The following is a 22,734-nucleotide window of genomic DNA, read 5'->3' as shown; positions in this document are numbered from 1 at the left end:
GTTTTTGTTACTATACACAGTAACCTTCCTGTAACTTTCGTTTGGATATAACTGTAGCACAGTTGGACCAGAACACTTCCGTTGACCAGGTAGATCAATCAGCTTAAGCAACAGTAAAACAATGTTAAGTCCGATATTCAAATCACAGTCTAGCCCTGCTGATTTTTTTTACATGCAAAACACTGTTGTTTTAAACATTTTCTTTATTTCATCTTTATTATTTTGTCATAAAACTACTGCAAGGTATGGGGTTTTTTTCAGAAATGATTTATCAAATAAATAGTCATGCCAGAAAAAAAGTCTCTAATGCACAGTTACAGTTTTTGGCAGTGGTACGGGGATCCTCTAATAATGTTTACATAGAGATCAAGTGGATAAAAAATCAAAGTCAGCATCATCTAAACAGGCACACTGAAACGAGTTAAAAGCTGTAGTGAAAGGGATCCACAGGGGAAGGACACATTTCTAATTTTCCACGATTAACGAACACACTTGGACCGTTCTATAAGCAGAGCTAAAAATCCACAGTTTCGGAGAATAAAAAACAGTGTTTCAAGAATATTATGACCTTCTTTCATCCGTCCACTGAATTACATAACGTAACTTAACAAGAGGCCCATGGGCCTTAACGGTCACCTGATATATTTATACAGAGAGTTGATTTTGCTTTTAACATGAACAGAAATATTATTCAAAGTGACAAAAAACAATAAAACCACCTTACTCAATATCTAGCATACAGATTTCAGACTAAAAAGGATTTGAAACTAGCACCTACAGCCCTTGGGGGTAGGGCTGGCTCAAAATTTTCAAAGTATCAAACTGTCAATTCAAGGTTATAATTCCAATCAAGTTATTAACATGTAATATTCAAAGTATCATTTGTCATTATAAACCATAATAAATTTTGCCCCCCCCCCCCCTTCCCCAGGGGGTAAACGTGAGACCCTAGGGTCATAAACCTTAAGACCCTTCCATCTATGAAGAGTATTTGATTCTACCATATCTGGGTCTTGAGAAGAAGATTTTTGAAATTTCAGTAAATTCAACCCTTTTTGGCCCCACCCATCAGCCCCTGGGGGTCAGTCAGGGCTGATATGTGCTTATTATCAAACTGCTACCTAATACTGATAATGCTAACCCAAATTGAATTACTTCCAATGGAAATTAAACAAATGTTGGTCCAAAATGTGATTTCCCTATATAAACTATAGTAAAGTTTACCCCCTCCCCAGGGGGAAACGTGAGACCCCAGGGTCAAGAAATTCACAATTTCGGTAAAGCACCTTAAGACCCTTCCATCTATGAAGAGTATTTGATTCTACCATATCTGGGTCTTGAGAAGAAGATTTTTGAAATTTCAGTCAATTCAACCCTTTTTGGCCCCACCCATCAGCCCCTGGGGGTCAGTCAGGGCTCATAGGTGCATACTATCAAACTGCTACCTAATACTGATAATGCTAACCCAAATTGAATTACTTCCAATGGAAATTAAACAAATGTTGGTCCAAAATGTGATTTCCCTATATAAACTATAGTAAAGTTTACCCCCTCCCCAGGGGGAAACGTGAGACCCCAGGGTCAAGAAATTCACAATTTCGGTAAAGCACCTTAAGACCCTTCCATCTATGAAGAGTATTTGATTCTACCATATCTGGGTCTTGAGAAGAAGATTTTTGAAATTTCAGTCAATTCAACCCTTTTTGGCCCCACCCATCAGCCCCTGGGGGTCAGTCAGGGCTCATAGGTGCATACTATCAAACTGCTACCTAATACTGATAATGCTAACCCAAATTGAATTACTTCCAATGGAAATTAAACAAATGTTGGTCCAAAATGTGATTTCCCTATATAAACTATAGTAAAGTTTACCCCCTCCCCAGGGGGAAACGTGAGACCCCAGGGTCAAGAAATTCACAATTTCGGTAAAGCACCTTAAGACCCTTCCATCTATGAAGAGTATTTGATTCTACCATATCTGGGTCTTGAGAAGAAGATTTTTGAAATTTCAGTCAATTCAACCCTTTTTGGCCCCACCCATCAGCCCCTGGGGGTCAGTCAGGGCTCATAGGTGCATACTATCAAACTGCTACCTAATACTGATAATGCTAACCCAAATTGAATTACTTCCAATGGAAATTAAACAAATATTGGTCCAAAATGTGATTTCCCTATATAAACTATAGTAAAGTTTACCCCCTCCCCAGGGGGAAACGTGAGACCCCAGGGTCATGAAATTCACAATTTTGGTAAAGCACCTTAAGACCCTTCCATCTATGAAGAGTATTTGATGCTACCATATCTTGGTCTTGAGAAGAAATTTTTTGAAATTTTAGTCAATTTGACCCTTTTTGGCCCCGCCCCTCAGGCCCCGGGCGGCTTAGGACTAAACCGGCAACTATTTTTGTTGACCTTTGTCCATGGAAGGACGCTAGAGCGACGACGGACGACGGACGACGGACGACGACGGACAAAAGGCGATCGCAATAGGTCACTTGAGACTTTGTCTCAGGTGACCTAAAAACTACATGTGACTTGACATTTTTTTAGAAAGAAATAACGCAAATTGGCAATAGTCAGCATTTTAGTTTCGGTCAGGCACGGTTGGACCCCTCAATCTACACATGTCAAATTTTCCTGAGGTCAGCCTCGGTACAGATCTGTACCTGTCGTTTTCTTTACAGGTTCAACCGGTTCAACCGTTTCAACCGGTAACACGAATGTACCCTAGGAGAATTGTTATGTCTATGGTGGACCTTTGTACTGGTTTGACCAACAAAGCCTACAGCTAGGGGTCAAAAGTAAAGTGAACTTGGTTCAAATACAAGTTCATTAGAAAAAGGGTGTCCCTGGGTATACAGACAAAATACCGCCCGTCTATTAGATCTAGACCCGCCCTGCCTATAAAACACCACTTGTCTTCAAAGACGTTCTGCCATAGTTACCTTTTTAACAAGACCAAACCTTTATACAGACTTAACCTGTCTACAAAGACTGTGTCTATAATAACGACTGCTGGTTTAAAAAAATACACTTCTAAAGACTGCTTTAAAGACAATCTGCCATAGTTACCTCCTAACATAATTACCACCTTGTTATAAAGACTGCCAGTTTAAAGAAATTGTTTTAAACATCACCTGTATTTACAGACCACCTGTCTGTAACCGTCACCTGTGTGCACAGACCATGCCATTCCATGAAAACCAACTGCCTAAATATCACCTGTCTATAAAGACCATCCATCTCATAGATACAGACTACCTGCTTTGTAAAACCATATAAATACACCCAAATGATGTTTTAGCAAAAAGTAGTCTGTCGTATGAAGAAAGCCTGTCTGTTAGAGTTTCAGCGGATCTTACTTTATTCTGGATCAGTCTTAAGAACAGTTTACACTGCAGTAACACTGTACCCTACACAAATTAGTTCAGCACTCACATTGCTACTTTTGATTTTGTAGGTCGGTCAAGTACCAAATTATCATTCTCTGCCATATACTAATATGCAACCTAATAAGTTGGGAAGCAGCTATTTTATTGTATCATATTATGGGTGGTGAGGTTAAAACCAGGTCTGCCTACCATTCATTTTATCAAAAAGATTTATTTGGTGGTCAGGTCTCCGCAAAAGTGCCTCCCATCCCTCCCTCACGTTTAATTCTGGAACAGCCCTTATTTATTAAGTTAGTTTTCTAGAGTTGTTATATGATTAAGCCTTGCTCATCAAGCCACCATTTGCACGTGTTTGTCCCTCTATCTAGCCAGTGTTGCTGGGGATAAACTGTGCTTTTCAGGAGCAGTTGGATTATTGAAGCTAGTGTATATACAGAGAATGTTAGCACAGATGTTTTCTCTATTTTTGTGTGTGCTTTAATAAGGTATAAACATCTGTAGACATTTGAAATTTGATATTTACATAGCACTGCTAAGGAATTAATTCAAGAATAAAATTTTAAGCCGTAGACAAAATAATAAACATGCGAGGCTGTACTATAAAACTCTTCAATATAAAATCTTGATCCCTCTGAAATGAACATAAGATTTGTTGTGTTACCAAGTCAGAATAACATAAAACAGTACTAAATCAGCGACTAGAATAATCAATATCTACTGATGAACAAAATGTTAAAGACAGGAAACAAGAAGTGGACCCTAAAGCTTGCGATATAGCTCCTGAATTAGCTCCTTATAGTCAGAGGAGGATTTATCTCAGCACAGAAATCAACAGGACATTAATGCTTAAATATGTCTGAAACTTAGCGTGCATGTCTTACCTTGTGGAGGAGTATCTGATCGTAATTACAAACAATTCATAAAAAAATTATCAAAGTGAATGAAGAAAATATGCTAGGCAGGGCAGGGCAGAACAATATATGCCTGTCCCATGCCAATCTCACATGCTTAAAATCCTTTTGATACATTACTTGTTTCACCAGAATCAAGTCATATTTGACAAGGTTATTGTGCAGAATCCGTCATCCAATCTGAGCATGGTATGCTAATTAATTATACCAGAGTTTTGCTCTCAATTCGAGCTTAGCCTCATTCTTTGTATAATGTACATGGATACAAATTTCCAACAAAATCAACAATATTTCAGTAAGTTATTTTGAAGAAGCTATAGTCTGGAAATCGACAAATTAGAGCATAGTATGCTAATTAATTCTGCACAGATTTTGCTCAACTTAGAATATAGCCCTTGTCTTCGTATAATGTACATACATACCAAGTTTCATAAAAACTAATTAAAGCAAGTGATGTGCGGAAACCAAATGGGGTACTGATAGCAAGGTAGGGTATAGCCTTAAGGGTTTATATACCAGCTTTAAAAATTCTTGTGCCAAAATGTTCGCCAAAGTTAATATTCGTATGCCAAATTATATATTTATCAGCCAAATATTTTTAAAAGTCATTTACAATGTACTGCAGTCAAAGTAAAGTTGAATACATGTACTTCCATTTTGTTTAGATATTTCTTGGTTAGTTGTGTTTTGTATGTGACATGACTGTAATTACAACTGTATATCAAGATATTTTCTCCCAGTTAAATATTCGCCTTTGCCGATAAAATCCATATTTACCTATTAGTGTAAACTTCGCTATTCACATGAAATTACCATATATTGTATGTTGTGTACTAGTACATATTCGCTGTCATGATAAATTCACTCTATTTGGGGAGGACAAAAAAGGTGAAAGTTAAACTACGGCAAACATTTCTTGGTATACAGTCAGGGCCAGTATAGCCTGAAGCCTTTACATACCTGATGGGGTACTGATAGCTCTGTTCATTCTAGGAGGGTAGCGTGGAGTCAGCCTCGTATTTCTCTCCTCTGGCACCTGTGATACAAATTGATAGGATCTATTTGTCTTACCATTCAAGCGGAGTGAAAGTTGACCACTGAGAGATTTTAAACAGTAAAAGAGTGATAAAGATGTCTTTCCAGAGTTTTCCGCACTTATTTCCAACAGGGTCCAAAATCTATATGAAATTACTTAGTTAGGAAGTTTCATTAAAAATTAGACAGCAAATATATTTTGCTTAACTTTAGGAAGAGAATGGGGTCTTTCAGACCCAAAAAGAGCAAAGGAATATTCTGATATGATAATTTCTAGAAGTTGAATGGACTAGTTTGGTTATGATATGCACCGGTACCATGCTGAAATCTACACATTTGTGTCAAAACCAGCTACACAGAATTTGGATGGAAACCAAGGAACTAGTTGTCCAGAAGATTGCGTCTACATACAGACAATGGACAAACTGATTTCAGTACACTCATCCCTCTACCCAAACTTGAAACTTAGTTTTTATTTCAAGCTCTATTTCTATAAAACTTTTTTTATCCGGTGTACTTATTTGCACTTGTAGTTTCATTGCAAAAACTGAAGAAAAAAAAGTGAAATTTACACATTATAGAGTAGATCATTGAAATTCAAGGGTTACACTCTCACCATACATATCTACTTTGCGCCATTGAATTTTCTCACGACATAATAGATGTTGGCTGATTGATTTGTTTTAGACATCAACCAGGTCGAGCCTAAAAGCTGATAGACGGTGAGGCATTTTATCAGAGAGCTATTCAGAAACCAAAGTCGGTCAATCATACTTGATGCTGCAGTGTGATTCACAATGAAAGCATTACTCCGACGTCACAGATATGCATGATTCCATAACCTGACTTGACAACTTGTATCATTTGCATGGTGGCACATACAGGGACAATAAATCTGTCAGGAGAAAATCAAGGGTTCAGAGTAGATATACAAAATCGAGAATGAAGTTCTTGGAATTCCGAGATCGGACAGATATGAAAGACCTAGATTCTGACCTCCGGACTATCATCCTCTTCCTCTTCCAATGGATGGCATATGATTTGAACTCTGCGACTTCTACTGTCGGTCTGGCCATCTTCCTGGTCTTTTGCCGTACCCCTGGCTGGGGACTTCATGTGCTTGGCTGGAGACTTGGTTCCCCTGGCTGGGGATCTCGACAAACTCCTCTGATGTTGGTTCATTACCCGAGCCATTTTCCTAGCAGAATTCATTATAGCAATGGTTGATAGAGAGGTTTCTTTTCTAGGAAAAAATGGAATTGCACTGATTTGAAATTGTGAAGCACATGTCTCTAGGAAGGAATGTCTTAATATATACTGTACTGTATAATGGGAAATAGTGGTTTCTTTTCTTGGAAAAAAAGAAGTGTAATGATTTAGAGATACCCCCCCCCCCCCCCCCCCCCCCCCAAAAAAAGGAGAATTCAATTGTGACCTTTGACCCTTTAACCTTGAATGATGAATCATGACCACCAAAAACTAGCCAGGTGTTGAACTCAATGTTACCAAAGATGGTGTAAATATGAACTGAATTTGTTGAAGGTTTCATGAGATATCATGTACAAAAGCTTTTCACTTTAAAGGGAGTAAAGTGTGATCTTTGACCATAACCTTTGACCCTTTAACCTTAATCAATGACTACCAAAATCTAATAGAGTGTAGAACTCTACATTAGGGTGTTTATATGCTGATATAGTGAGAACTAATGTGTTCAGGGGTTCATAAAACATCTTGTACACATGCTTTTTACTATGGACGGACTGACACACACACACTGACGAAGCAGTATGTTCAATTTTATAGCTATGTTGTTACTGTTTTGTACAGTTTTTCCCATCCTAAAAAACCTCTCTACTACATCCAAGGTGTACACTAGAAAAAATCTAGATAAATTTGGTTTTGAAATTTTTAATAACAGTTAAAAAGTCTCCTGTACAAAAACAAGTGACATGTATGTAATTTATTAGAAGACTCCTTATTTGGAAATCCCTCAACTTGTTTTATATGTAATTTCATGTGTGAGAGATGAAAAACTGCTTTTGAAAGACTGCATTGCTATGAAATATCCAAACTTTCATCAAAGTTACTCTGTTGTGAGATTTAATATGGTTTTAATATGAATCCTTAGTTATAAGACATGTATGTCCTTGCAGAAAAATTGCAAATGAAACAACTGCAGTGACCAAAATGACAGAAAGTTGATCAATTCTTACCTGTTTGTAGCAGGTCTCTGGACAGATCCTGGGGGTGACAAGGTGGGAGACATCCGTGCTGATGTGGTTTGCGGACCAGGGGATCCTACCCTGGGGGTGGAGGGGTTGGCCACGCCTGGGGTCTGGGGATGAGGAGAGACAGTCCCTTCTGGAGGTGCAACTGGGGTGGAGCCTGGAGCAGCCCTTGAGGGAGTGGCCCCTTTAGATGGGGAGCCTGGTCTTGCTGCCACAGGAGTAGCCTGTAATTGTAACAATTAATAAGACAGGAGTCAGTTCTTGTAGCCACAGGATTATCCTGTTATTTTGAAAAGAGGCCCAAAGGGCTTGTATTGTTCACCTGTTATTTAACTCTGTTATTTATTTATTGAAACAAACTGGATAGTAAGGAAGCTGACAGGATTGTGTTATGTGTTATTTCAGCAAACCACAGGCCATGATGCATCTTAACTTGGCCAAAAGGAAAAAAAGTTCTTTCAAGAATCTCAAACATTTAACCCTCTAATTAATTAAGTAGGTGAGCTAAAAAAAATAATAAAAGGCTGACTTGCATGCTAGCCAATCAATCTTCTGATCATAGCATACAAGTTTAATCAAGTTCCTGCTAGCATAAATGTTTAATCAAGTTCTTACTAGCATACAAGTTTAATCAAGTTCTTGCTAGCATACAAGTTTAATCAAGTTCTTGCTAGTATACAAGTCTGATCAAGTTCTTACTAGCATACAATTTTAATCAAGTTCTTGCTAGCATACACGTTTAATCAAGTTCCTGCTAGTATACAAGTCTGATCAAGTTCTTGCTACCATAAAAGTTTAATCAAGTTCTTGCTAGCCAGACAAAATAAGAGATACCCCCCTAGTATACAAGTCTGATCAAGTTCTTACTAGCATACACGTTTAATCAAGCTCCTGCTAGCATACAAGTTTAATCAAGCTCCTGCAAGCATACAAGTTTAATCAAGCTCCTGCTAGCATACAAGTTAAATCAGGCTCCTGCTAGTATACAATTCTGATCAAGTTCTTGCTAGCATACAAGTTTAATAAAGTTCTTGCTAGTATACAAGTCTGATCAAGTTCTTACTAGCATACAAGTTTAATCAAGTTCTTGCTAGCATACACGTTTAATCAAGCTCCTGCTAGCATACAAGTTGAATCAAGCTCCTGCTAGCATAAAAGTTTAATCAAGCTCCTGCTAGCATACAAGTTTAATCAAGCTCCTGCTAGTATACAAGTCTATCAAGTTTTTGCTAGCATACAAGTTTAATCAAGTTCCTGCTAGTAAACAAGTCTGATCAAGTTCTTACTAGCATACAAGTTTAATCAAGTTCTTGCTAGCATACACGTTTAATCAAGTTCCTGCTAGCATACAAGTTTAATCAAGTTCTTGCTAGTATACAAGTTTAATCAAGCTCCTGCTAGTATACAAGTCTGATCAAGTTCTTGCTAGCATACAAGTTTAATCAAGTTCTTGCAAACATACAAGTCTATTAAGTTCCTGCTAGAATACAAGTCTATCAAGTTCCTGCTAGAATACAAGTCTATCAAGTTCCTGCTAGAATACAAGTATATCAAGTTCTTACAAGCATACAAGTTTAATCAAGTTCTTACTAACATACAAGTTTAATCAAGCTCTTGCTAGTATACAAGTCTGATCAAGTTCTTACTAGCATACAAGTTTAATCAAGTTCTTGCTAGCATACAAGTTTAATCAAGTTCTTGCAAGCATACAAGTTTAATCAAGCTCCTGCTAGCATACAAGTCTATCAAGTTCTTCTTAGCAAATAAGTTAATCAAGCTCCATCCAGATATAGGAGTCAGATTAAGCTCCTGATGGCATAGAACATGTAATACTGGTATTATATTATTATTCCTATACTCGATCATGGTATTAAAATACATACCTGCACACTAGGGGCAGTATTCTTGTTCTGCCTCTTTCTGACCTGCTCCTCCTGCTGCTCCTCAAACTTCTTCAGGTCAAACTCTATCTCACTGGCCAACTGCTTGTCCGCTGACAAAATCTCTGTAATTTTTCATCAATCATTAGTCATAAACAAGTCCTTCAGCTGATTAAAAAAAAAACTTTTATCTTTTATCGCTGACAAGGCAGCGTTACTTAATGTTGATCAAATATACTTCCTATTCTCTTGATGTCTACTACTCTGGGGAACTTTTGATACAATATCATCATTTTGGTGGATAGCATACAATAAGTATGTCTTAAAATTGTTTTATGGTCATAAAACTAGAGAGAAGTTTGAAATCAAAGGAAAAGATTGATGATATTCAAGTACTACAAAGCAATCTGTTACAGAAGTGTGAGGAGGGCCATAATTCTGTTTAGAACCATAGCATTAATATTCTGACAAGTATATACAACTAGATTGGATATTCCTGGCGATAATGTCAACAAAACATTTGTGGACAGATTGAACCTTATGCTTGCCCTATACTCACCTTTTCAAAGATAATATTTCTAATACTATAGACTTGAAAACCATGAATTGAACCATTGCTGATGCGATACCAACCTTTAACTTCATTCTTAAAGTCCTTCATGAGTTCCATGAGGTAGGAGAGTAGGTCTTTCTGGAGAGGCGATCGGTGCTGCTCAAGCTGCAGACAAGGAGGACAACTACTAATAAATCTATGTCAAGTTATTTAAACATTGATCAGCTAAAGGACAACTTCAGGTAAAATGTAATCAAGCAGGATATCAAAAAGACTAATATCCAAAACTGAAATTTTACACACAGATTTGGTGCGGATGTGTTTAGAACAGAAATCTTACTGTATCATTTGTGGAAAATATTTGACTGGCTTTTTATTTGATTTGAAGTGGGACTGGTTGAGATATTCTCAACAATGAGAAAACCTTCTGAAATGGTTGTTTCTAACTGCAACACTGTCATACATGATTAAATTTCATAGTGTCAAGGTTTTGTGGCTTTCTTCCAGGAATTTATTCGTGGAAGTTTATAATTTTGCATCAATCCATAAATGATCAATAGTCCCAACTAAATCCATATTAGAGCGAAAATCCTCCATAAAATAACAGCATCCCTCCAGTAGTTATACATGAAAAGGGGGGACCAGAGTGACACAGAGTGACATGTAGCTTACCATGTGTTTGAGCGAGACGACCACAGGAACAATGTTTTCAATCACATTTTTTTTCAACACCTAGAAAAGAAATAATATTATGGATGCAATACTGTAAATCAGTAAATCTTTCAGAAATATATCTTTCGGTATAATTCTTCAATCATATTTGTGAGGATGTTAATTTGCAAAAGAAACAGTAACAGCTCTGACAATAAGTGTTCAGTTTATTTTTTCAAAATAATCACTACACAGTTAAACCTTTTATGCCGTCATCATTTATAGCAAAATAATCACAAATCACTTAAACTTGTCATAATAATTTATAGTGAAACATTGTCATTATAAAGGGGTATGGCAATGCATTAAAACAGAAATGAAATGAAACTGTCAAGAAAACAAAAGTCAAAGAAATATGTTTGTTGTAAAACCAAAGAAAGGTAGCATGTTTAGGTTTTACCCTTTATTCTAATTCAATGCAAATTTAACAAATGATAGATGATTTTTAATTTTTATTCTTACATACCTGTGTTATCAAGGTCTTCTTAGCAGTTGCCATGACAACAGCAGCCATTTCTTGTTCGTCAGCAACAACATCTTCAGAGTTTCTAACCTTCAGTGATGACAGTTTGATTTCCTTAAAAAGAAAAACGCACAAAAACTAAACAAGAGTACCGCGGGGCGGAACAATATACGGCCGTCAAATGCCATATAGTGTTACATACTTTTTTACATTGAAATAAGATTTGCATCATTCTAAGAGTGGTTAGCTGACATGCTATAAAAAATGTAGGAGAAAATCTCTGGACAAAAAATCAAATACTAAAATGAACAAAGGGCAATTACTTTTGGAAAAATTGTCAAATCAATATTCTTTTAAGGGAGACACAACTTCATATCATGATTATAATGTATACTAAGTTTCAAAGAGATACGTTGTAAAATGTAGGAGGAGATTGATGGACAAAAATCAAATACTGAAATAAACAAAGGGCAATAACTTTTGCAAAAATTATCGAATCAAAATTCTTTTCGAGGAAACACAACATAATATCATGATTATTTAGCGTACTAAGTTTCAAAGAAATCCGTCAAAAAATATAGGAGAAAATCTCTGGACAAAAAATCAAATACTGAAATGAACAAAGGGCAATAACTTTTGGAAAAATTGTCGAATCAATATTCTTTTAAGGGAGACACAACTTCATATCATGATTATAATGTATACTAAGTTTCAAAGAGATCCGTTGTAAAATGTAGGAGGAGATTGATGGACAAAAATCAAATACTGAAATAAACAAAGGGCAATAACTTTTGCAAAAATTATCGAATCAAAATTCTTTTCGAGGAAACACAACATAATATCATGATTATTTAGCGTACTAAGTTTCAAAGAAATCCGTCAAAAAATATAGGAGAAAATCTCTGGACAAAAAATCAAATACTAAAATGAACAAAGGGCAATAACTTCTGGAAAAATTGTCAAATCAATATTCTTTTAAGGGAGACACAACTTCATATCATGATTATAATGTATACTAAGTTTCAAAGAGATCCGTTGTAAAATGTAGGAGGAGATTTATGGACAAAAATCAAATACTGAAATGGACAAAAATCAAATACTGAAATAAACAAAGGGCAATAACTTTTGCAAAAATTATCGAATCAAATTCTTTTCAAGGAAACACAACTTCATATCATGATTATAATGTATACCAAGTTTCAAAGAGATCAGTCGAAAAATGTAGGAGGAGATTGTCGGACAAATAAATATTTACGCTGGACGGACGGACGACACCATACCACAATACTCCCCTTCAAATTTGACGGGCGTATAAAAATGTGTCTAAGACATGGATACCCCATTCTTATCCTTAACATCTCAGTAAGGTCACGGAAAAAAATGGCTCGCATTAACGATTGCCAAGTCGCCAAATGGCGACACTTTTTCAGATTTAGCGACAAAAAATTCAGTACGGCGATATATGTTTCTTGATGAGCCTGTTCCATATTTTCCATATAGGGCGTCAATAAAAAGGGCAGGGTGTCATACATGCTAGGACAATTAAGACAGGGCGCTTCACCCTGCTATTCCTTGCTAGCTTCAACACTGAGCTTTTTCCATTTGAGATATGTGCACACATGTACTTCGTACACTTTAGAAGTTAAACCTATGAGCCCTTGGTCATTTCATTCAAGGGGCTTAAAAAACAATTATAGTCACTGCCAAAATAGTATTGTCTCACAAAAATTATTATATTCAACCTGTACATTCATTTTAAATAGAAGAATCAAAACTAATTGTCATCTCTAAAACAAATAATTTTATCATGATTTGTTGTATTTGCCTGGCTGTACGAAATAAAGATACCGGTACTAAAACTGTAGCCTTGAGATGCAATACCTTACTGTCCAACGCACAAGACATACACTTCTGGCACCTTAAGTCCTACGCACGAGACATACACTTCTGGCACCTTTAGTTACCTTCAGTCCAACGCACGAGACATACACTTCCGGCACCTTTAGTTACTTTCGGTCCTACGCACGAGACATACACTTCTGGCACCTGTGGACACCTTCAGTCCTACGCACGAGACATACACTTCCGGCCCCTTTAGTTACTTTCAGTCCTACGCACTAGACATACACTTCTGGCACCTTTAGTTACTTTCAGTCCTACGCACGAGACATACATTTCTGGCACCTTTCGACACCTTCAGTCCTACGCAGGAGACATACACTTCTGGCACCTTTGGACACCTTCAGTCCAACGCACGAGACATACACTTCTGGCACCTTTGGACACCTTCAGTCCTACGCACGAGACATACACTTCTGGCACCTTTAGTTACTTTCAGTCCAACGCACGAGACATACACTTCTGGCACCTTTGGACACCTTCAGTCCAACGCATGAGACATACACTTCTGGCACCTTTGGACACCTTCAGTCCTACGCACGAGACATACACTTTTGGCACCTTTAGTTACTTTCAGTCCAACGCACGAGACATACACTTAAGGCACCTTTGGACACCTTCAGTCCAACGCACGAGACATACACTTCCGGCACCTTTGGACACCTTCAGTCCAACTCACGAGACATACACTTCTGGCACCTTTAGTTACCTTCAGTCCAACGCACGAGACATACACTTCTGGCACCTTTAGACACCTTCAGTCCTACGCACGAGACATACACTTCTGGCACCTTTAGACACCTTACCTTTCCAGCCAAACCTTTGAAGGCATTAGCCAAGCGGCCACACAATCTTGATACTACTTACCTTACTGGCCAGTATAGCCAGTGAATCCTGAAGAAGACAGGCACTATCCTCATTCAGGGGGATGATATCATCAACTACCCCTCCCAGAATCTGATAAAAAAAAGAGAAGATTTTTGTCATCAAGATATGCCATAAACTTGTAAAAGCCATAACACTCTCAATCTATCTTTATTTTGATCTATTGTGTCTGTCTAAAAGCCATTACACTCCCAATCTATCTTTATTTTGATCTATTGTCTCTGTCTTTTAATATTTCACAAGATTTACACCAAAAACCTGATGCTGTTTAAATGTTTTAAGCAACTGTTGCAGGTATAATTTCACTCTGAAGTAGCTAGTCACATTAGTAGCAAACTGATGTTGAGAATTCAATGGCAGTAAGAAATGGAACAGGTGTTTGAAATCTGATTTTAGTACATTTTTTTCAAATTGTCAATAAAGTAGACTGTTTGAAGAAATTATTTCTTTTATGAAGACTAAAGGATGCCAAACAATAGTTTCCCCAATTTTTACTCATCTACATGTTTCAGCCTTTGATGTGACAATCTTCAGACGTATGGAATATTTATGGTATCTAGATGAATATAAACTCTTTCCTTCGCAGTAGAACAGTGTCAGTATCATACCTCCTGTACAATCTTAGCGGTCAACTGGAACCTGTGAGGGTCTGTCATGTGCTCCAACATGAAGAGGTACAGCTTCTGTCGTTTCCTGTAAAACAGTGTGCAGTGGTTAACTAAAGATACTCTTTGTCAGGAATACCATTCAGCCTACATGGGAAATGATTTGAAATCATATCCTATCCAATGATGGAGGGTTTGCATTTCAAGCAAGTTTGTAAATTATTGTACCGGAATGTAACAACCAAACCATACATATATTATGGGACGGGAGCATGTATTAGGTTTAAAACAGTAATATTTGTCTATCACTTTCACTAGCCATAATTATTTTTTTGACCATTAACCTATTCCAGGATTTGCTGATTTTGCTGAAAAGTTGACCGACGTGTTGCATCCTGGCACTATAATTAAACTTAAACAAAAACATGTTTCATATCTCCATACTATAGAGAGATCAGCATTTTACTTAATACACGGGTGGTCGGGTGGTTCAGTGGATAGCACACTTGCCTTTCACTATGTCAGCCGGGGTTCGATTCCCCAGTCAGACGTGAAAAGGTTCGTGGTCACCTGCCCAACCATTTGGGTTCTCTCCAGGTACTCTGGTTTCCTCCCACAATAAGACCGCACCCCGTGCGCTAAAATCTGGGCTAACAACTTGTCTCATAATTGTTGTGAAAGAAATAAAGTTTATACTAAATACATGTACCTGAAATTGTCTTTGCCGCTAAGTGAAAACTTTGCTCGGTCTCTCTCACTTTGTTGAAATTTATTGTAAGCTGTGAAAATAAAACATACATTTAGTATAAAACTGAGTTTCATTTTCTTCAAAAATTACAAAATATTTGTCTGAAATATGTTTAACATTTGTGCAAATGTTGATATATATTGATATCAATAAATAAACTAAAGCCATTCATCATTTATTATTTATTTCATATTTCTATAATTTCGAACAACTTCATTTATAAATCTTTTCAAACTATAATAAAGTATAAATATGAGACAAGATTTTAAAGACCTTTTCTTTCCATTCACCTATAAACTATACATGTACAAGATTATGGAGACTTCCTTCCCCAAAGGCCTATGTATGGTTGGGGCATGTTTTGGCCCCCAAATGCATCAAAATTCAATACCTTTAGATGAACATTGAAATCACTGTTTCTTTCATTTTGAATACTTCCCAAACACTATCCTGAAAATATTTATTTGTATTTCTAATTATTGTTGCCATGGTAACAAGTTCAAATTTGCATAAATTAGAAAAATTTGAATATTCAGTGAATTTTGTCCTATTTTACATAGTTTTTTTCCTGGAAACTTCAAAGCACATGCTTGAACAAACTAAATATCAAAGGATAATGTGTAGGCAACTGTAATACATTTTTAGGAGAAATATAAAGTTTGTTCAAGAGTGCGCTCTATGGTAGCCCAGAGAAAAACTAGGCGAAAACCTGTCAAAATTGACCGAATATTCAAATTTCATGTACATGTATATAATAACTGGTTACCATGGCAGCCATATTTGAAAACACAAATATAGGTTTACATAATAGTACCGGGGAAGTATTCAAAATTAAAGAAACAGTCATTTGAAAGTTATATTCAACATTTTTAATTTTGATGGATTTGGGGGCCAAAAAAGGTCCAAACCATACATAGTCCTTTTACTATCGTGGAATATTGAACAAGATTTCGTAGACTCTTTTCCCTGTTGTGCAGTTCACTCTATACAATTTTAGACACTTCCTTCTCTTTTGTCCGGTATATTGGACGAGATTTCGGAGACTCCATTCCCCATTTTCAATGCATTGTCTACAGTATATGGACAAAGTGTTTTGAAATTAATTTTATGAGTGGTGGGGTCTCTGAAAAAGTACTTCCCATTCCTCCTCTACGGTTAAATTTTTAACAGTCCTTAATTATTCAATAACAAAAAGTACTACACTATTTATCAAAGAGAAAACAAACCTCCGTGTCCCTGGTAGGCATTGAAGTGGAAGATACACTCCATGAAATGATGGAAGAACATGGAAGGGTACCTCTGGAACAGTGTGTGGACAAGACAGAACTCCGCTGTAATGTTCAAACATTAGGGACCACGATAAAAACAGAACAACAGATGAATACTAATCAGAGTTGCGTCAGAAAACATCACTCCCTCAATATTCCAAACTTTGCAATAATTGTTACTTGTACATCAGTGCGTATCATATTGGTCGAAACCAGTGGACTGTGCAGGCTTTTAAGTCTACAGATTTCATCAGAAACAAGAGGCCCATGGGCCTAAACGGTCACCTGAGTCTACAGTATTTATTTTTGTTGTTGAAATATGTACCAATTTGAGTAAAAAATAGTATAATGTTAACTTAACTTTGTCAGGACCATGAGCTGATCATTCCTAGACCAATTTTAAGTGAGATCGGCCTATTAGAACTTAGTAGCAAAATAGCGGCCATGGCAGCCAAATTGTATTTCTGATTGACCCGAAAAATAACAACACTTTGTCAGGACCATGATTCGATCATTCCTACAAAGTTTCAGTTCAATCGGCCAAGTAGATCTTTACTTTAAGTTTGAAATAGTTTTCCAAAATGGCAGCCGTGGTGGCCATATTGGATTTCTGATCGACCCGAAAAATAACAACACTTTGTCAGGACCATGAGTCAATCATTCCTACAAAGTTTCAGTTCAATCGGCCTAGCAGAACTTGACTTTAAGTTTGAAATAGTTTTTCAAAATGGCGGCCGTGGCGGCCATATTGGATTTCTGATCGACCCGAAAAATAACAACACTTTGTCAGGACCATGAGTCGATCATTCCTACAAACTTTCAGTTCAATCGGCCTAGCAGAACTTGACTTTAAGTTTGAAATAGTTTTTCAAAATGGCGGCCGTGGCGGCCATATTGGATTTCTGATCGACCCGAAAAATAACAACACTTTGTCAGGACCATGAGGCGATCATTCCTACCAACTTTCAGTTCAATCGGCCCAGCAGAACTTGACTTTAAGATTGAAATGTAAAATGTTAACGGACGACGGACGACGACGGACGAAAACGGATAGCAATAGGTCACTTGAGCTAAAGCTCAGGTGACCTAAAAATATAACTGATAAGATGCAACAGCAAAAGGAATCATTGAAATGTAACCAAATACTTAACTGCATGTTAGTTAACAGATGTTTATCAAGAGTTATGGTTCTACAATTAGAAACTAGACAGCTTTTGTGTTGTTTCGCTATTACTGTGGCAGCAATATGGTTGTATCTGTGAAACTCTGAACCCCATTTTTATTGCATGTATGTTATTTTCTAAACTACACCTGTGTCAGTACTTGTATTCATGACTGAGAGGGTTCTATTTCAATACTGATGGTGGTTATCTATGGAATTAGTAATCGTGGAATCAATATAATCTGCTGATGTCATGCAGTTGCTTAATGGCCTAGCCAGCAATGGTGAAGTCATAGCTAATGATAAGGAACACTTACAAAACTCAAAACACCAAAAGGAAACTGAATGGTAAAAGGTTAAAACTGCATACACACCGGTAAGTTCACAGCACAATGGTAATATAACAAATATCTTTATGGTATAGACCAACTGCGCATAAAAAATCTTTGACCAATTAATTCTAAAGAGCAGTAATTTCATACCAAGCATATTACATAATTTGTCTCAAATCTGTCTAAAACTGGCACATCTGATCAATATGTGAAGTGCAGTCATAATGCTATGTTTGTCACATGAACGACACATCTACTAAATGAGTCCCAAAGACAGAGTAGTTTACAGTATACTGCGGGGAGCAGGCTGAAGAAAGTGAATGATTTTTTTAATAGATTAACATTATAATCACATATGTGTAGAGAAGAACTGTCCTTACCAAAATCTGTGATCTTATCACATTCGTCCAGCAAAGTGGTTATAAACCGGAAGAACAATGTTCCCTTCCATTTCATAAAATCTTCCTGTAATTGGTAAATTGATGAAATATTACTTCCATGCAATAGTTGTAAAATCATCTTTGACAAGGCTCGTTGCTTTGGTTAAACTATGGCTAAAAGGATTTCTTTCTTTCTTTCATGTTTTAGGAACATGTATCTTAATTAAGAGGCAATGTATGTTTCTTTCAGATTGCTCTTTGTTCTATTTTATTTCACATACAAACATTTAACATAAATTTGATGCTGACAACTGATACATGTACTGTCAGCAAAGACTGCCCCAGAATAAACAAAATCTACTTGAAGACCCTGTTTATTTAAGATTTCCCATACAAGTTGTTCGTAATGCATGACGTCAAGCCCATGTCTACTGGCTTACCAGGGTCCGGGACAACTGTCCAAAGCTTCAGATATCACTGCCAACCGAGACTAATATTAAACTGACTGATCCATTTTAACAGGTGATACCAAACAAGGGTACAAACCTGTAGCAGTCGAGTGATGATGGTCAATGTCTGTTTTCTGACCAATGGTGATTCGTCTTTTAAACAGGAAGCAATATTTGAAATGTAGTGATCAGCTGTTGTTGTGTATCTGCAAGAAGTAATTGTACATTAATATAAAAATCAGAAAATAAAATTCTAGATATTAAATAATATACAATTATGGACTTTTGTGCTGATGAATATGATGTGATATGAACCTGAAAGAGTGATATTGACCGAGGTGAATTATTATAAACGTGACCAGCATGGCATAAGCTCACTATTTCCATATAGGCTATATTTAGAAATCAATATTCACCGGATAACCAGTCTACATGAGTTTTCAAATACAATATCACAAATAACTGCAAAAGTATTTTACCTACCCAACTTATTTTGGGAGCCAAAGGTGGAATCAAAACAATCAATTTGTTTGGCTTTTGAGATCTTGTTTTCATCTGCATTTTATTAGAAAACAAAGTTTAAAAGCACAAAACTTTGACTTTTCAGGCAAAAACAAATATGTGAGCATGTTACTTCCCATTCAGCCCCAAATCAGTATCATGTGCTTTTATGTGACCTACTAATTAAGTGTAAGTACCTGACACAGAGGTCACACATGATGATGACGACATTGTTACGGATGGCCGGATCTGTGGATGTCTCGAGTTCGCGAGCTAGCGCTGCCACACACTTTTTGGCAAGGTTTGGGTTCTGGAGGCAGAGCTTGCCTACAATGATAAAGATTACATTATATATCAGCAATAACACTGGTCACCTCTCAAGAGATTTTTAACAGCAGTGTCGCTTTGTAGGCATGGCATTGTTGTTGTGTGTGTTTTTTCCCCTCATTTCCTGTGTTTGGTGGTTTGAAAAAAGAGTAACCAGTGTTCTTTTTAACACAGTGACACATGCAATACATTTCATGAAAATCTACCATATACAATATAATTCATTCCAAAAATACATGAAAAATGGTATTAAAAAGAATGATTTGCTAGTAACTATATGATCCTGCAATCATAATAATATGCAGTAAACTTTTTTATTATGAAACAACTGATATTCACATATGACAGAAAAACATGGGAGTTTAAATGTATAACGAATATGGATACTTGATTACATACAGTACTCTTGCAACTGTCCCTCTGATGCATTTATATGTGAAACATTCAAAATTTCTGTAAAAAAACACCTCAAATATATCAGAACAATGGTGAAGCCATCTGAAATCAAATCTTAAGAAAGAAACAGATCTGATGCAATCAATCTACTAACATATCAAGTACATGTGTACCTAATGTGATAAAGGCAAAGGCTCGGATCCTGTTGGACATCTTTGAGCCGCGGAACTGTGTAAAGATCTGGGTACCCTGGGTGAAGGCCTGAGTGTTGAAATCCTGAGAGTTTGTCTGTTGGGAGGACGGCGCCTGTGACAGCTGTGTCGACAGCAGACCATCAGAGTCTGGGTTTGAGCTGCCACTATTTTCTGACTCTTTACTTTGCCACAGATCCCCTAAACAGCAGTTAACATAACAAACACATCATCATTACTACTATGGCCGTGAGTTGTTCAATGATTACGCTTAAATGTTTCATGAGCAAATGAAACTGTTTTTCATCCACTTGTATACATTGATAAACTCATTAAACTTACAAATGTTCAGATATAATTGCATTATATGCATTATGAACGAAATGAAATAATTTCAAATATACACTTATATAAATAAACTCATTTTGTTCAGACATCACCCCTCCCCCTTATAAAAATCACTTTTGATTTTTATTTCATATGAACAATTTAAAGGAAACAAGAGACCCTCTAATTACCTGTATGGATATTGGTGTTCTGTGAGGAGGTCGTCATTGATGAAATACAGGGTGCAGCAATGAAGCTTTCTACAATGAGTGAGATTCGCTTGGACACTCTGGCAGGACAGATCTGTACGACCTCTCCCAGTGTAAACAGGTGTCGCACCACCAAATCCTCATCCTCTACACCACCTGTAGAGTACAGAACAGGTACACTTAACCTGTACAACATGTAGCTGGTACAGGGAATATAGCACAAACCATATTTGCAAAAACACATGTAAAAAAAGTATAAGGGATACATCTCCTTTACAACATAAAATTGCCTGACCACGTGTTTTTTCCCCCTGGTACTCTGGTTTCATCCCATATTAAGACCCCCACGTGCTTATATCCAGCCCAAAAATAGCGATTAATACAAGTTGTAATAATTTCATTATTTTTGTAAAATATATAAGAATTATATACATAACTGATATATGAAATATACCATCATCATAACATATACTACAGTATATTTATCTGGTAAAGCAATATCCACTGCAGTTCATTGAAATGCCGACAAAAAATGCTATTTCATTGTCAAGTCATACACTATACCCTGAGCTTATTACAGAATAAAATAGGTTTCATTTTAACTATAATATTTTTAATGTGCTTAAAGTACATTCCCAGTAAAAATGACAGAGCACAAATACTGTACAACAGAAAATTTCTGTCGAAGTTCAATTTTCACCTTTATTGCCCTCTGAAATGAGGGCGAATTTATCATAACTGCGAATATTTATAAACAACATACTTTACATAGTAATGATATGTGAAGAGCGAAATTCACACTAGAAAAATATGGATTTTACCGGCGAAGGGTGAAAATTTCCCAATATACAGTATATATCTCTTCCCATGCATGATGCTTCTTAATAATCTTTCACAAAAAAAAAAAAAAATTGAAATTAAGAAGATCTCTCATGTAATTATATGCCAATTCATTGCCAATGACTTACAGTGATCCTCTAGTATGACGTGGGATAGGTACTTGTCACAGGCACTTAACAGGTCAGTACACCAGGCCTCGCGTCCTGCCTTGTCACCGGTAGCTTCGGCCTGTGCCTGACACAGCTGTGGGGTGTAAGTTCGGTAATGCATAATAAGTGGCAGTTCTAAATGCTGATATGCTTGGTTTTAGAGAAATAATCTTGCAGTTCTGAGGTCAAAGTTTAACAGTGTCAAATAGACAACCTGCCAGAATATGTGTAATGTATGCAAATATTTCAACCCATTTTGTCTTGATCTTATCTACATCATGCAGATTAAATCTACCTAAAACTGGATTATACTGTTATTTGTTGTTTTTACTCAAAGGAACAAATGACATGTAATTTTACTGGCGATGGTTGTGTAATATGAGATGAGCTTACCTTTGATAGTGTTTTGATGGTAATAGCTATGAGTTCTGTGGGAGAATCAAACTGAAGAAGGCGTGACTTCAAATCGTCTGAAAGCAGAAATGAAAATTTTATTTAAATAGAAAACATTTGAAAGACATGAATGCTCCCTTTCCCATGAAATTGGTAAACTGATGACAATAAATCTGTTGACAAAATAGCAACGGTTGAATAGTGACCCTGGGACCCTGAAATACAGAATCATCCAAGGTATTTTCCTACTTAACTTTTGTATAAACTTTGATGAAAATCTGTTAAGAGCTGTGAGAATGAACCACTATTGAATGTGAAGCTATTTAATGTGACAAGATAGATATGAATACCACTATATGCCAACCACACACATATTAATAACCAGGGTTCTCCCCAGAATTTTTTTAAGCTGATATGTTTCATTTGCAACGAACATTCAAGACGGACACGCTAATATAATACCTTATCAAACCTAAGGGGGTGGGGGTGGGGGGGGGTGG

At 36.7% G+C, this 22,734-nt stretch overlaps 1 protein-coding gene across 2 annotated transcripts in view; it reads right to left on the bottom strand.

The window, feature by feature from the left end:
• Positions 1-22,734, bottom strand: part of LOC110442923 (condensin-2 complex subunit D3-like) — a 54,463-nt gene that overhangs the window by 5,120 nt on the left and 26,609 nt on the right. Inside the window, exons 24-42 of one of the 2 annotated variants that reach the window (XM_021486816.1) lie at positions 22,235-22,311; positions 21,821-21,935; positions 20,835-21,008; positions 20,299-20,517; positions 19,600-19,729; positions 18,999-19,107; positions 18,453-18,537; positions 16,537-16,641; positions 15,272-15,341; positions 14,566-14,650; positions 13,940-14,029; positions 11,177-11,287; positions 10,672-10,731; positions 10,080-10,164; positions 9,450-9,571; positions 7,552-7,790; positions 6,335-6,581; positions 5,264-5,339; positions 4,274-4,288 (exon numbers count right to left, since the gene is read on the bottom strand). In XM_021486816.1, coding sequence (XP_021342491.1) covers positions 4,274-4,288; positions 5,264-5,339; positions 6,335-6,581; positions 7,552-7,790; positions 9,450-9,571; positions 10,080-10,164; positions 10,672-10,731; positions 11,177-11,287; positions 13,940-14,029; positions 14,566-14,650; positions 15,272-15,341; positions 16,537-16,641; positions 18,453-18,537; positions 18,999-19,107; positions 19,600-19,729; positions 20,299-20,517; positions 20,835-21,008; positions 21,821-21,935; positions 22,235-22,311 — 2,214 coding nt within the window. The remainder of the gene's footprint in view (positions 1-4,273; positions 4,289-5,263; positions 5,340-6,334; positions 6,582-7,551; positions 7,791-9,449; positions 9,572-10,079; positions 10,165-10,671; positions 10,732-11,176; positions 11,288-13,939; positions 14,030-14,565; positions 14,651-15,271; positions 15,342-16,536; positions 16,642-18,452; positions 18,538-18,998; positions 19,108-19,599; positions 19,730-20,298; positions 20,518-20,834; positions 21,009-21,820; positions 21,936-22,234; positions 22,312-22,734) is intronic. The other variant, XM_021486817.1, reaches the window with a different exon arrangement.

Source organism: Mizuhopecten yessoensis, unplaced genomic scaffold (genome assembly GCF_002113885.1).
Source record: "Mizuhopecten yessoensis strain PY_sf001 unplaced genomic scaffold, ASM211388v2 scaffold716311, whole genome shotgun sequence".
Taxonomy (NCBI): Eukaryota; Metazoa; Mollusca; class Bivalvia; order Pectinida; family Pectinidae; genus Mizuhopecten; species Mizuhopecten yessoensis.
The sequence above is the reverse complement of the archived record's forward strand: the minus strand, read 5'-3'. Positions and strand labels throughout refer to the sequence as shown.